This window comes from Danio rerio, chromosome 12 (assembly GCF_052040795.2).
Source record: "Danio rerio strain M-AB ecotype USA chromosome 12, GRCz13ab, whole genome shotgun sequence".
Taxonomy (NCBI): domain Eukaryota; kingdom Metazoa; phylum Chordata; class Actinopteri; order Cypriniformes; family Danionidae; genus Danio; species Danio rerio.
Genome location: NC_141032.1, coordinates 46099858 through 46115412, shown reverse-complemented (window position 1 = coordinate 46115412; position 15555 = coordinate 46099858). Strand labels below are relative to the sequence as shown.

Here is a 15555-nt window from a genome sequence, read left to right as displayed (position 1 = left end):
GCCCTAGATTATAAAAGACGCAAACCCCTCACTGCACGACAGCTTCGCACCTTTAGCAGACCTCCTCATTCCTGCAGCACGAGGGCTTTATGATTGTTTATGAGCGCTAAAAGTGGCGGATCTGTTTGACGAAATATCTGACTGCGTGTCACCACATCCCTAAGGACTGTTTGGCGAAATATTTGACTGCATATCAAACGACTGAAACGATATAACTAGAGAAATCTCCACTGTGCTGAGCGAGAGCACATCTCTACTGAACAGCGCAGCATCGATGACGTAAGCGTGCCCAGGCCCGATTGTATGTGAGTGTGGGCCGTCGGGGGAGACGGGAGGGGGGACAAGCGTGCTTTGGCCCGGTTAGAGGCAACTGTACATAGTGTGAGTACGGCCTTAGAATAGTCTTTAAGTGTAGGCTATAACAAAAGAATGTAAATGAATGACAAGGATCCTGTGTCAATTTAAGAGAGCTCTTTTATGTACTCCCAAAGGGGAGACCAAATTGACCAAAATCTGTCAGATTTTTTTATGTTTGTCGTAGGTAAGTTTTTCTAATGGTAGCCATGTAGCAATCTGTGATATCCACATTTTAAAAGAAGGAGCCTGTGATGCAGACCAAAGTAGCAAAATACGTTTTTAGCTAAATATACTAAGACAATAAATAATTGGAATGCATCTTTTTCAAACAGATTATTTGCATTATATTCAATAAATACAAAGCTGGGGTCATGTCAAAATTTAGCTTAAGAATATTTTCCAGTACCTCATGTATTTTCTTCCAAAATGGCAAAATTTTGTCACAGTCCCAAAAACAATGAATGAATGTACCTTTTTTTTTTTTTACATTAGAAACACAAGTCATTGTGGCATTGGCAAACATTTTCTTAATACTTATTGGTGTAAGATAAATCCTATTAAATAATTTAGAATTAAGCTCATGGATCCCAAGAGAGGTACACTTCGGGTATATATTATCACATACAATTTCCCAGTCATTTTCTTCAATAGTTTGACCAATACTCTTCTCCCAAACATCCTTAAGTCCTAACTAGGCAGAAGTGCAATTGTTAGACAAAATGTCATATATCCTTGTTATTAATGCTTTTAAACAAGTTCAGTAAAAGATATTCAATCTCTGTTGTTTTGGTTCTCAGCTCTCCTTTGTCCAACTTTGGTTTTAAAAAATGTCGTAATTGTAGATGTTTATAAAAATTGGATTTTGGAACGTTATATTGATCTACAATCTGTTGGAAAGATTTGATGGTGCCCTCTGAAAATAAGCAAGATATTTGGGAGATGCCCAGTTCCAGCCATGCTGAAAAAGCGATATTTATTATTTTAATAAACATTATGAAGTTAATTTTTAAGACTTTTAAATGTAACTCATTACGGTAAGTTTTATTTACTTTAAAAAGCACAAGGCAATAAAATAATCACATTTTGTTCACGTTGAAATTGTGTCGACAGCGAATGAGCTGATGGAAAAAAAGTCATTTCGCCAGCATTGCCATGACAACACAGTAGTGATATTGCAAGCAGCTGGAACAAGTATACTACATAGAAACTGCTGGGCAGAGTGGCGCTGCATAACCTTTTTCCATTTTTCTCTTTTATCCGAAAAACAAAAGTGTTATTTCAGACAATTTATTTTTTCGATGGCCATAAATTCGGTGCATCATTAATATTAACGCATTACCCAATGATTTTTTTTAAGTACTATTTTTTAATGATGAAGTGGATGCCTTTTTATATGACATGGTAGCATGTTTTGCTATTAAAATTAGCATTGGGATTCATAAAATTGCTTCGCTACTACTAAGCTGATGGAGATCAAGTAACACACCAATATTCCAAAAATAGAGCTATTAGATATGCCCATATCATCTTCACACATAGGATATTGTTTTTAATATATATTTTTTTAATTTATTAATATTTTTCCATAGTAATATGTTTTTGCTATTATAATTAGGATTGCAGTTCATAAAATTGCTTTGTTATTATTAAGCAAATGGAGATCAACTAATACGAGAATGTTTCTAAGATATTTGTGAAGAGGTAGATAACGCATGTTACTATGAGCTATTAGATATGCCCGTATCATTTTCACACTTAGGATCTTGTTTTTAATATTTGCATTTTAAAAATGTTTTAATATTTTTCTATAGTAGCTTATTTTTGCTATTATAATTAGCATTGAGATCCATAAAATTGTTCAGCTAGTACTAAGATATACTGAATTTTCATCTAATCGTGGTGATCTGCCAATTTTAAAAAACACAGAAATAAATACAGAATTCAGTAGCATCTCGAACCGCTGTACAGTAGCTCATTATTATTGTTTGCACTTGTTACGTCACTCAAGTTGCTGAAAGTACCACAAAACAGCATTTTCCACGGTCTGTTGAAATGCTTGATTCTGATTGGCTGGAAGATGTGTAATAAAATAATTAAATGCACAGGTAGTTCAGGTCACTTTTGATAACAGATCAAAATAAAAGTGCTTCCACAAAACATTAGTAGTAACCATTGCAAATCATAGACAGTTGCTGGTGCCTTTTTTATTTCTGTAATCTTGAGGACACTGGCGTGTGCTGGAAAAGAGAGCTAATGGAGATCAACTAACTTGCTAATATTCCTAAGATTTTTGTGAAGAGGTAGCTAATGGATTATACTATGAGCTATTAGATATGCCCGTATCATTTTTACACATATGATCTTCTTTTTAATGTTTAAATTTAAAGAAATGTTTTAATATTTTATCATAGTAGCATGTTTTTGCTATTATAATTAGCATTGAGATCCATAAAATTGTTCTGTTAATACTAAGCTATACTGAATATTCATATAGTCATGGTCATCTGCCAATTTTGCCAATCTGCCAATGCAAAACTCAGAGGCATCTCCATCCGCTGTACAGTAGCTCATTATTATTGTTTGCACTTGTTACGTCACTTAACTTTCTGGAAGTTCCACAAAACAGCTTATTCCACGGTCTGTTGAAATGCTTGATTCTGATTGACTGAAAGGAGTACAGTAAAATCGTTTAATGCACTGGTAGTTCCAGTCAGTTATGATCACATATCAAAATAAATATGCTTCCACAAAAACATTAGTAGTAACCATAGCAAATCATAGACAGTTGCTGGTGCCTTTTTTTCTGTAATGTTGAGGACACCGGCATGTGCTGGAAAAGGGAGCTGATGGAAATCAACTCGCTAATATTCCTAAGATATTTGTGAAGAGGTAGCTAATGCATGTAACTATGAGCTATTAGATATGCCCGTATCATTTTCACACATAGGATCTTCTTTTAAATATTTAAATAAATAAAAAAACGTTTGAATTTTTTTTCAAAGTAGCATGTTTTTGCTATTATAATTAGCATTGAGATTCATAAAATTGCACTGTTATTACTAAACTAAACTGAATTTTCTTCTAATCGTGGTGATCTGCCAATTTTCAAAAGCGCAAAAATAAATAGAGAACTCAGTGGCATCTCCATCCGCTGTACGGTAGCTCGTTATTATTGTTTGCACTTGTTACATCATTCAACTTGCTGAAAGTTTCACAAAACAGCTTATTCCACGGTCTGTTGAAATGCTTGATTCTGATTGACTGAAAGGAGTACAGTAAAATCGTTTAATGCACTGGTAGTTCCAGTCAGTTATGATCACATATCAAAATAAATATGCTTCCACAAAAACATTAGTAGTAACCATAGCAAATCATAGACAGTTGCTGGTGCCTTTTTTCTGTAATCTTGAGGACACCGGCATGTGCTGGAAAAGGGAGCTGATGGAAATCAACTCGCTAATATTCCTAAGATATTTGTGAAGAGGTAGCTAATGCATGTTACTATGAGCTATTAGATATGCCCGTATCATTTTCACACATAGGATCTTCTTTTAAATATTTAAATAAATAAAAAAACGTTTGAATTTTTTATCATAGTAGAATGTTTTTGCTATTATAATTAGCATTGAGATTCATAAAATTGCACTGTTATTATTAAACTAAACTGAATTTTCTTCTAATCGTGGTGATCTGCCAATTTTCAAAACCGCAGAAATAAATAGAGAACTCAGTGGCTATCCATCCGCTGTACAGTAGCTCATTATTATTGTTTGCACTTGTTACGTCATTCAACTTGCTGAAAGTTTCACAAAACAGCTTATTCCACGGTCTGTTGAAATGCTTGATTCTGATTGACTGAAAGGAGTACAGTAAAATCGTTTAATGCACAGGTAGTTAAGGTCAGTTATGATCACATATCAAAATAAATATGCTTCCACAAAAACATTAGTAGTAACCATAGCAAATCATAGACAGTTGCTGGTGCCTTTTTATGTAATCTTGAGGACACCGGCATGTGCTGGAAAAGGGAGCTGATGGAAATCAACTCGCTAATATTCCTAAGATATTTGTGAAGAAGTTGCTAATGCATGTTACTATGAGCTATTAGATATGCCCGTATCATTTTCACACATAGGATCTTCTTTTAAATATTTAAATAAATAAAAAAATGTTTGAATTTTTTTCAAAGTAGCATGTTTTTGCTATTATAATTAGCATTGAGATTCATAAAATTGCACTGTTATTACTAAACTAAACTGAATTTTCTTCTAATCGTGGTGATCTGCCAATTTTCAAAAGCGCAGAAATAAATAGAGAACTCAGTGGCATCTCCATCCGCTGTACAGTAGCTCATTATTATTGTTTGCACTTGTTACATCATTCACCTTGCTGAATGTTCAGCAGTGGCTCTGTGTGTTTAGGTGCAACACTCACCGGAGAGATTGTTATTTTGTTTTGCGGCTGGTAAAGGAGCTGATGGTGCATTATGGTGCTGTTATTAACTGGCAGAAAACACTGCGGAGCATTCATACGGATCAGCAAATATCCTTCCACATTTGCTGACAGCTCAACGGCGGTCATTTCCCACTGAGAATTACAGGAATGAAGACGTTCATCGGGCATTGAGTCATTCGAGAAAGCCCCTTTCTTCTGCTTTTAGACGCATGATTCAAGACTCGCTCACAGGCCCGTGATTCACGACACACACTCAATGAACCATGTGAATCTTCTGTCCCATGGAAACCCTGTTTACGCTCAACAATCTTAATGGCCACTTATGCTGTTTAAGTGGGAATAGAAGTGACTCTGCTGCTTAAACAATGGCCTATACATACAGGAACAAAGCACATGTAATATCATTCATTTGAGCTATAACTTAATGACAGCTTCGGTGGGAATTTGAACAGCATGATCAGGTTTGCACAAAATTCATGCGTTGGGTAGCAATTTGAGACATTTACAACGCCTTGTGGCAGAAAAAAATGCCAGTAAAAGTAACAAATATGTCTTGCAAAGTCAAGTTAACAAGGTAAAAATACTTGTGTGCATCAAAAATTTAATCTACGAGAGCTTGCAGCACAAAAATGAACAAACATGTCCTACAAATTCATGATAAAGAGGTAAAAGTGCATCTAATAAAACGAAATCTATAAGGGCTTGTGGCAAAAAAAGGATAAAAAAGAACAAATATGCCTAACAAATGTTTAAAATCAGTAAAAAATGCTTGTATGCAATATAAAGTATGCTCTTATGACAAAAAAGGCACACAAATGAATAAATATGTCCTACAAATTCATGATGAAGGGGTAAAAATGCATCTGTGCAATTAATGAAACAAAATCTTTAAGGGCTTGTGGCATAAATGATTAAAAAAAGAACAAATATGCCTAACAAATATGATTAAAAGCAGTAAAAATGCTTGTGTGCAATATACTGATCTTATGACAAAAAAGGCACAAAAATGGACAAATATGTCCTACAAATTCATGATGAAGGGGTAAAAATGCATCTGTGCAATTAATAAAACAAAATCTTCAAGGGCTTATGGCATAAATGGTAAACAAAAAAAATATATATGGATAACAAATATGATTAAAAGCAGTAAAAATGCTTGTGTGCAATATACGCCATTTGATCTTATGACAAAAAAGGCAAAAAAATGGACATAAATGTCCTACAAAATTTATGATTAGGGGTAAAAATACATCTGTGTAATTAATGAAACAAAATCTATAGGGGCTTGTGGCATAAATAGTTAACTAAAAAGGAACAAATATGTCTAACAAATACATGATACAAAGAAGTAAAAATGCTTGTCTATTTATATGTCTAACAAATTCATGATAAAGGGGTATAAAATGAGAGTTCTCGTTGCAAAAATGAACAGATATGTCTTACAAATTTACTATGAAGGGATATAAAATTAGCTCTAGGCAATAAAACTAAGGGCTCTATTTTGACAATCCATGCGCAAAGTGCAGGCAAATGCATTCACGCATTCAGGGTGTGTCAGAATCCACTTTTGCTAATATAAGGACGGAAGAATCCGCTTTGTGCCGTGGCCCATGGTCTAAAAGGGTTGAGCTTATTTTCTTAATGAGTTATATGTGTGTTTTGAGAATAAACCAGTCTCATCTCCCATTCCCTTTTAGAGGCAGTTGCGTCGCAATATAGCGCATTTGCTATTTACATGACGACTTTGTAAGTGGAAAACTGAGCGCTTCACTAGAGAGAAAACAGTTAAACAGAGCATCTGCACCATGAGAATGAGAGATAAGGCCTTTCATTATCGACTTTCACTTTCGCTCTCGTAGATAGAGAAACCTACGCACAGACATAAATTAGCCTATGAATAATTAATTTCATACGTTAAGCGCAAAGATTTGTTTTAAAACTATTTCTAAATTCAGTTCTAATTTCCAGAAAACTAATAAAAGAACAATAATAACAAAGTGTGTTCAATAACCTGAGTTATATCCAAACACATGCCATGCCCCAAATGGTCTAAAACCTGACAGGTTGGCAAATCTAAGCTTGTTTTTAATAAAACAAATATGAATATGGATATAATAAATAATAGTGCTAATAATAATAACATTATACAAAAATTAATTGTCACGAATAAACTGAAAAAGCCCCGGGAAATTAAGAAGACATGAAAGTATGGTTTTATATTTATGAAGAAAATAATATGTTTTGTAATATTTTAATCTTTTATTTTTATATCCTATATATATCCTTATTATATCCTATATATATATATATATATATATATATATATATATATATATATATATATATATATCCTTAAAATTTTAATCCTTTTTCATATGTCAAGATTTGGGTATTGCTCTACATCTTTTGTTTATTAAGCAGTGTGTAAGCGAGGTGCACAACTAATGCGTTCTACGCTGGACGATAGACGTCTTTGTTCTGGTCTATTGAAAAATCTATTATAGTTTCTCAAAATAGCAACGCGCCAGCAATGCACCTTAACACGCCTTCCTTTTTTGACCAGCTAATAATTCTGACTTCAACTGTATATGTCTTACAAAATCATTATTTTGGACAAACAAATGCCTGAGTCCAAAAAAAAACTAAATAAATGTGTTCTTGTGGCACAAAAATGAACAGATATACCTAAAAATTAATCATTAATGGGTAAACGAATTGTTTCTAAACACTAAAATTAAATATATAGGGCTTGTGGGAAAAATGGCAAAAAAATTAAGGTTCTCCAAATTTATGATAAAGATTTTTTAAATGCCTTTGTTCGATGTAAATAAATACAGTATATGGGCTCCTATGGCTAACATGGCACACTTATGATCAAGCGGTAAAAAATGTGTGCAATAAAACTAAATAAATGTGGCACAAAATGAACAGATATGCCTAATAAATTAATGATAAATGGATAAACAGAATACTTCTACAAAATAAAATGAGATATATAAGGGCTTGTGGGAGAAACGGCACAAAAATAAACAAATATGTCCTACAATTTTCTGATAAAATGGCAAAAAAAAATTCCTGCACACTATTAATAATAATAAATAATCATAAATGAGTAAACAAATTGTTTCTACACCCTAAAACGAAATATATAACGACTTGTGGGAACAATGGCACAAAAGTGAACAAACATGGACTGCAAATTCATAATACAGCTTCAAAAAAGCCTCCACACAATCTGAATCTATTACTGATGTCATGTTCACCATGTTACATTGTAATCTGCACTTGTTGCATTAGAAGAGACTTACAGCCAATCACACACATTCCTGCTGAGCTTATGAATTATAGTAGCCAATCAAATTTTGGAATTTTATCAGTTTGCTGACTGAATTTTGTACAGTTTTCTCATAACATGCAACAAAACATAAATATATAACATAAGTAATTGATTTGGCAGCCTACAGTTGTATTTTTTGTATAACTTTTACTATCATGTTTCTCAGGACGCATAAATATTTTTACATGTATTCTGTTAATAAATGTCACTGATCATTATTAGAATGGCATTAGCAGTTATCAACAATCACAATTTCTGTCATGGTACCACAGCCCTACTATGTACTTTCAGTGTTGTTAACTTATATATTGTGTATTGTTGACAGTCTTTACCTGGCGGTTCGATACAAGCAACATGTGAAGAGGCCAATAAAGAAGAGAACAAGGAGAAAAACAGATATCCTAACATACTACCATGTAAGATTTCTATATTTGTTTTGTTTGTTCTCTCAGGTCAGTCAGAGATTTGAGAGAATTAAAATGAAAAAATACTGTATGTGCATATATATGTATTTTTTTTGTTCACTCAAGTAAAATGAAACCAGTTTTAAGACCTTTTAAAATTAAACCACTTTCTGTGTTAGTAAAATCTAACCCAGAATAAATTGCATAAGTTAAAAAACTAATATAAGTGCTGTCAAGTGATTAATCATGATAATTGCATCAAAAATGCAAGTTTGTATTTGTATAATAATTAGTGGGGAGATGACCAGCCAAAACCAGCTTGACCAGTCAGCCAAGCTGGGAGCCCAGCCAAAACCAGCTATGTCCAGCTAAACCACCTGATCAGCTAAGACCAGGCTGGAAATGGCTGTAAACCAGCCTGGAAATGGCCAAAACCCTTCTAAAAACAGGCTGGTTAACCAGCTAAAACCAGCCCATAGATATATATACACTAGATATCGCATAGGGACCCTGAGCATGCGTCAATAGCGCCGCCACATTGGTACAGTGCTCCCAGGACAAATGTCATTCCACCGCACTAGTCAAGTCAGTGTTATTACGTGAAGATGCGGGACTTTAGCGCTGTCTACGGTTGTAGTAACGAGCAAACAAAGAAAACAAAGCACAAAGGCAGAACATTTCATAAGTAATATTATGTTTTTTTCTGTTTTTGTATGTTCTGAACTTTTGTGCTAATCAGGTAACGTTATTGATGATAACAGTCACTTACTGCATTCACCATAAGGCAAAGCCGCTCCAACTCGCACTAAACACTCGGCTTATGCTAGTTTTGTTGAATAAAATCAGCAAACAATGCAAAAGAAATATGACAACGAGATGCTGCGCTGCCAGAAACTTATATTATTGTCGGCTAACGTTAGTGAAAGAGTCGTTCGAGGGATTCATTCACAAACTAATCGCTCTCTCCGTCAGTATGAGCAGTGAAAGCAGGAGAGGAGGTGTGTTTCAGGACACGGATTAGATCAAATTTAACAGGGAGGGTGAATAGTACATTTCTGTACACACAAACACAAGCTTTTTGTCAGGAATGCCCGTGCGGTCACTGATCCATCAATGTAGAAAAGCGATGTAAAATTATAATTTTCGTAATTAGAAAAAAAAATTACATACTAACATCCAGGAAAACTCCCGATCACAGATATATGTGTATATCTCTGACTTTGCATGGCCACAGTCCTCCACTGTACCTTGGTCCCGCATTCATTTCAAAGGAGCGCTACCCTGTAGCAAGATGGCGGCGCTATTGACGCATTCTGTCCAATAGACAACAATAGGCCAGGCGACATCTAGTGTATATATCTATGAAACCAGCCAAACAGCCTTTAAGCTGTTTAAGCTGGATTTTTCAGCAGGGGCATTACAAATGTGCCACTTTTTAGATCTGATGTCTTTAAAAAAATCAGTGATCTTCACTGCTTGACTGATATACAAAATAAAGTGGGCCTCAGACCAAACAAGAAGCACTGCATTCAATTGCATTTTTCCACACCATGTCTTTAACATGTAGAAGTTTATTTATTTTACAATGGAGTTTCTGTGCTAGCCTGCTGCTACTAACACAGCTTGTGTTTACACAGTTTTTCATTTCGTTTTACATTTGAACAACCAAATGAATGCTTAATTCTGTTTAACGGTTCGTATTTCAATTATATTACAACATCGATGCTGTAAAAGGAACATTGTAAAATGGTAAACAGTCAAATAAACCTTTCAGCAGAAGTCTATTATTGGGTGAAAAGCACTAGGTGTCCATATAGCCCATTGAAAGTTTCACTTCAGGGTTGCTTTCAATCCCTTACAAGTTTTCTGCCCACATCCATGTCATTTCTCTATTATTTAACAAAGCCTCTGTTCTTCAAATACGGACATGTTCATGGTTAGAAACTAACTAAACCTTTTTGTCTTATTCAGATGACCAGTCCAGAGTGATCTTAACGCCGATGGATGGGGTCACTTGTTCAGATTATATCAATGCATCATATATTGACGTAAGTGAACTCTCAGGGTGTAAAAGTACACCAATGCACTGCAGTCAAGCTAATTTTAATAAGCTAGTTAATTGATTGTCATCAGAGCAGTTTTTTTGCAATAAATAAATTTATAAATCAAAGATGAAACAGATTTATACACCAAAACATGTAATTATATAAAGCATATTTAGTGCACAAATCATTTAATTACTTAGTAATTCAACTTTATTTTAATCATACCACTGCGAAAATTGTATAAAATACTTTCTGATTGTCAGTTTTATTCTTTAAACCTTTACCTCTGGGTTTTTGCACGTTTGTTATTGTTGTTGTTATTTTATTCAGCATTTTTATAATAAAAAAAGATTGTTTTGTTTATATTTTATTTGCTTGTTAGACATTTTATCATGAAATATAACATTATATATATATATATATATATATATATATATATATATATATATATATATATATATATATATATATATATATGTATATGTGTGTATATATATATATATATATATATATATATATATATATATATATGTATATATATGTGATGATTTTATTCTCATTTTAGCATTTTAGTTTATAAAATATATTTAAAAATGACACTTTTAATATGATTTTTTTTCATTTTTGATGTGATATGTATTTTATTATATGAACTTTTAATGTGATTTTTTAATGTCAATTTTTAATGTGATTTTTTTTATGCAAATGAAATTACTATTTGGCAATTTAATTTAATACAGACCCCATAAAAATGATTTGACATTAATTAAAAATACTTCAATGATAAGAAAGTGTACAGAAGTAACCTGTTTGTTTTAAATTGGGACAAACATTATTATTCAAGCATGATTTTCTTATTCAAATCAATAAGCATCTTGAGCAAGTGAATGTTAAATATTTGGACAGCCACCATATTATTTAAATAATACAAACATAATTATGAATGACGGTGCATTTCATAACTGAGTGAAGGTATAACTGATTATCATATTATATATGATGTATATTTTTAAATGCTGGTTTCATAGCCCTGCGTGCTTTCTGTCCTCCAGGGTTATAAAGATAAAAATAAGTTCATCGCAGCACAAGGTAAGAGCGCCTGCATGTAAAAATAAGATTTGCCGAGTAGTTTCATTTCTTATAATCAGAGGTTATTGTGTTGGATAAATGAGCTGTTTGTTTCAGGGCCCAAACAGGACACGACGGCCGACTTCTGGAGGATGATATGGGAGCAGAAATCATCCACCATTGTAATGCTAACCAATCTAAAAGAGAGAAAAGAGGTTAGCATCCCTTTCTGCATTTCTGCTTTCTTTTTTTGAGATGATCGTATAAGGCTGTTGAATATATAAGAGCGGGGTTCATAGCAGCAAGAAGTTTGGCAGTGACGTTAATTTAATGGCAAATAATTATACTGCTAATTTATGTTTTTATGTAATTTATGCATACGCAATGAATGTATCATAGGCCTATGTTCTAGTATGTGGTTCAAATGATAGAATACGTAAATAGTTTATATATTAAACGGTTAATTTAAACGGAAAAAAGAAAGATCATCGTTCTCTTTGGCTGTTGGATCCGACACTTGCATCATTCTCGTCACTCCTGCAGCTGCTGCTTGGAAGAAAAGCGCGGCGCCTGCGCCTCCCTCATTACTGTAGTAAGATGTCCAGCTGAACTAAATTGATTTTATTTATATAAAAGGCCATGTACCACCGGCTATAGGGCCAAGCCTGTGTATTGCACACTTATTACTTCCTGGCAAGGCTACACCGTAGAAATATCTGTTAACAGTTTCCGTACGTGTTTGCCATTTATTAATGGTTGTGGATTGCATTATGGGACCTTAATCTCTGCTCTGGGGACTTTTGAAATAATGTTTAATGTTTAAGAAATAATATAGGCTATAGATAAATGAATCTGTAAAATAACTGAAAATATACTGACAGTTTATTACAAAGTTTTGTTGCATAATATACAACATCAGCCCAGACAATATAAATAAATACATAAAGAATAAAAGAATAAAAACATGAATCACAAAATATGGAAAACTGTTAATTTAAGTATTTTTTTAACTGTGTTCTCGACATTAATCCAGTGATAGTCTCGAAAGGAAGGCTTGTTGTGTGAGCAAAAATGTGTGTGTTTCAATGTACTCTTATTCTGGCCCTGCTAACAACTATAAAAATAAAAACTGAACAATAAAAAACACTATAATAATAATAATAATAATATTATTATTATTATTATATAGGCCTAATTTGGAAACAATCGTGCAAACCAAGTGCTGCTCGCAAATCTTTTTGCTCATAGCAGCAAATTTGGCGGCGAACTATAACAGTAATGATAAATTGTAATGATAAATGTCTTATATAAATAATACTGCTTATATATATATATATATATATAAAATCAAATAATAATAATTAAATGCCTGGGTGCTAATCCGCAGAGGACTACAAGACTTTTATTTTGACGGCGACGTCAGGTGCTCAGATTTGGTTGACCAAACAGAGGAAATGGGCGTTTCAGAACCGCCTACATGTGAATAATACATTTTAAAGTCATTTATCAGTTTTCTTACACTTAAAATCCAGCCAAAATCTGTTATTTAATTAAAAAAACGAAAAATGGCCGTTTCCTCGTTTTTTTTCTTACTCGTACACTGACCCATCTAATACTTGTTTTGTTTTATTTGGACTTTTGTTTGAAATTTTATTTTATTTTATTTTATTTTATTTTATTTTATTTTATTTTATTTTATTTTATTTTATTTTATTTTATTTTATTTTATTTTATTTTATTTTATTTTATTTTACAGTTCAGAATTTTTGTGTTTTAACTGCAACATATTTTAGTCAGTTGGTTTTTTTAACCACTTGATTTTCATCTAATATCCACATTAAATTTAATTAGAATTTTAAACAGTATTTTATTTTGTTTTACAGTTCATAATTTTAGTATTAGGTTAACTTCAACTTTATTTATTTTGCTTTTTGTTACTAGTTGTCAACTTTTTTCTTTTTTCTTTATTTTACAGTTCATTTGTATGAATTTATTTATTCATTCATTTTCCTTCAGCTCGATCCCTTTGTTCATCAGGGGTCACCACAGCAGAATGAACTGCCAAGTACTGGAAAACATCCATATACTCTCACACTCATACACTACGGCCAATTTAGCTTATTTAACTTAGCTTATTTAATTCTCCTATAGCGCATGTCTTTGGACTGTGGGTGAAACCGGTGCACCCGGAGGAAACCCACACCAACACGGGGAGAACATGCAAACTCCACACAGAAATGCCAACCGACCCAGATGGGACTCAAACCAGAGACCTTCTTACTGAGAGGCGACAGTGCTAACCACTGAGCCACTGTGTCTCCCTGTATGATTTTATCTTTAGTTACTTTTTTCATCACTAGTTTTTCACCTAATATTTCATTTAATTTTTACTGAGATTAATTATATAAATAATTATCAATATTAATATTATTTTATTAATTTGGTACAGTAAAACCTGCCTGGCTGTGAATTAATCATCTGTTAAATAAATGCAACGTGTTGCTGATGTGTAGAAGTGTGTGTGTGGATTTTGTCCGCTCTCTGATGTTCTGCAGATCAATACGCCAGCAAGCGCACAGGAGATTAAGATCGGCCTGGAATCAATGATTTTAATAATGGCTGATAAAGCTCTCTCTGGCTTTAACCTAATTAGTGTGTGAACTCTCATTAGTAGAGATTGGCTAATGCTGACTGACAGATTAGATAAGTCACCTTTACTTCTCTAATGCACTTTCAGCTGCACAGATTTACTGCGCTGGATTGGCATGTAATGTGGTTTTGTTTATCTGCACAACTGCATAGTTTGACCTTGTGTCGTGTTTTCTGGTTTATTATGAGTAGTGCAAAATGTCATGCTTTTGCCAAACTTTTTATTTGTCATTTTGTGTTTTAACTGGTAATGGGCTGTCAAATCAGTGTTGTTACAGAGTTGATTAAATACTGCTTTTTATTGTTGTTGTTGATAATTAGTGTGTTATGTTTTACTTTTAATAATTTGTTTTGTCATTTACTTGAGTGATTTTGATTATTATTTTATTTATATTTTTATAATTTTTTATTTTTTTGTAACTTAATTGTCTTTGATTTTATTTTGTAAAATATTTCTTTCTTTCCATCTCATAGCTTTCATATAATTTAATTCTGTGCTTTTTATTTAATTTTATTATTTAATTTAATTTTATTATTTAATTTAATTTTTTTTGTTCAGTTTTATTCAGTTTTAATTAATAGCCTGTTGTCATTGAACACTATTTTATTTTTTATTTATTTTCAGTTTAGTATTTTAGTTTAGTGTGCTTTTATTTATTGTTTAGTTTGTTTAATTTATTTATTTTTTTGTAGTTTAATTGTGTCTTGTTATTAGATTTTATTTTATTTTGTTCAGTTTTTTATTTATTTCCAGCTTGTCAATTTATTGCAATTTATTTCTGTGCATTTTGTTTTAATTTATTAAATTGTTTTAAGTTTTAATTTTGCTTATGATTTATTTTGTTTTAATTTAATTTAATTTTATTCAGTTTTAATCAATAGTCAGTAGTCATTAATCATTATATTATATTATATTTAGTTATTTCCAGTTATTATTTTAGTTTAGTGTCCTTTTATTTATTTATTTTTAGCTTGTTTATTTTCATTTTTGTGCATTTTATTTTATGTTATTAAATTGTTTTAAGTTTTAATTTTGCTTTTGATTTATTTTATTTTATTTTTATTGAGCTTATTTATTTCCAATTTTTTATAGTTTAATTTTGTGTTTTTTTATTTTAATTATTTTATTTGAATCTGTTTTTTATTAGTTAGTAGTCATTTATCAGTGTTAAATTTTAATTGATTTATTTCCAGTTCATGATTTTAGTTTAGTTTAACTTCCATTGATTTTAGTTTTTTT

General features: G+C 32.2%; 1 protein-coding gene across 11 annotated transcripts in view; it reads left to right on the top strand.

Moving 5' to 3' along the window:
* ptprea (protein tyrosine phosphatase receptor type Ea) overlaps positions 1 to 15555 on the top strand; it is a 189084-nt gene that overhangs the window by 149973 nt on the left and 23556 nt on the right. For all 11 annotated transcript variants that reach the window (XM_087276920.1, XM_087276918.1, XM_087276917.1 and 8 more), the window contains 4 exons: positions 8475 to 8565; positions 10525 to 10601; positions 11651 to 11687; positions 11784 to 11881. In XM_087276920.1, coding sequence (XP_087133046.1) covers positions 8475 to 8565; positions 10525 to 10601; positions 11651 to 11687; positions 11784 to 11881 — 303 coding nt within the window. The remainder of the gene's footprint in view (positions 1 to 8474; positions 8566 to 10524; positions 10602 to 11650; positions 11688 to 11783; positions 11882 to 15555) is intronic.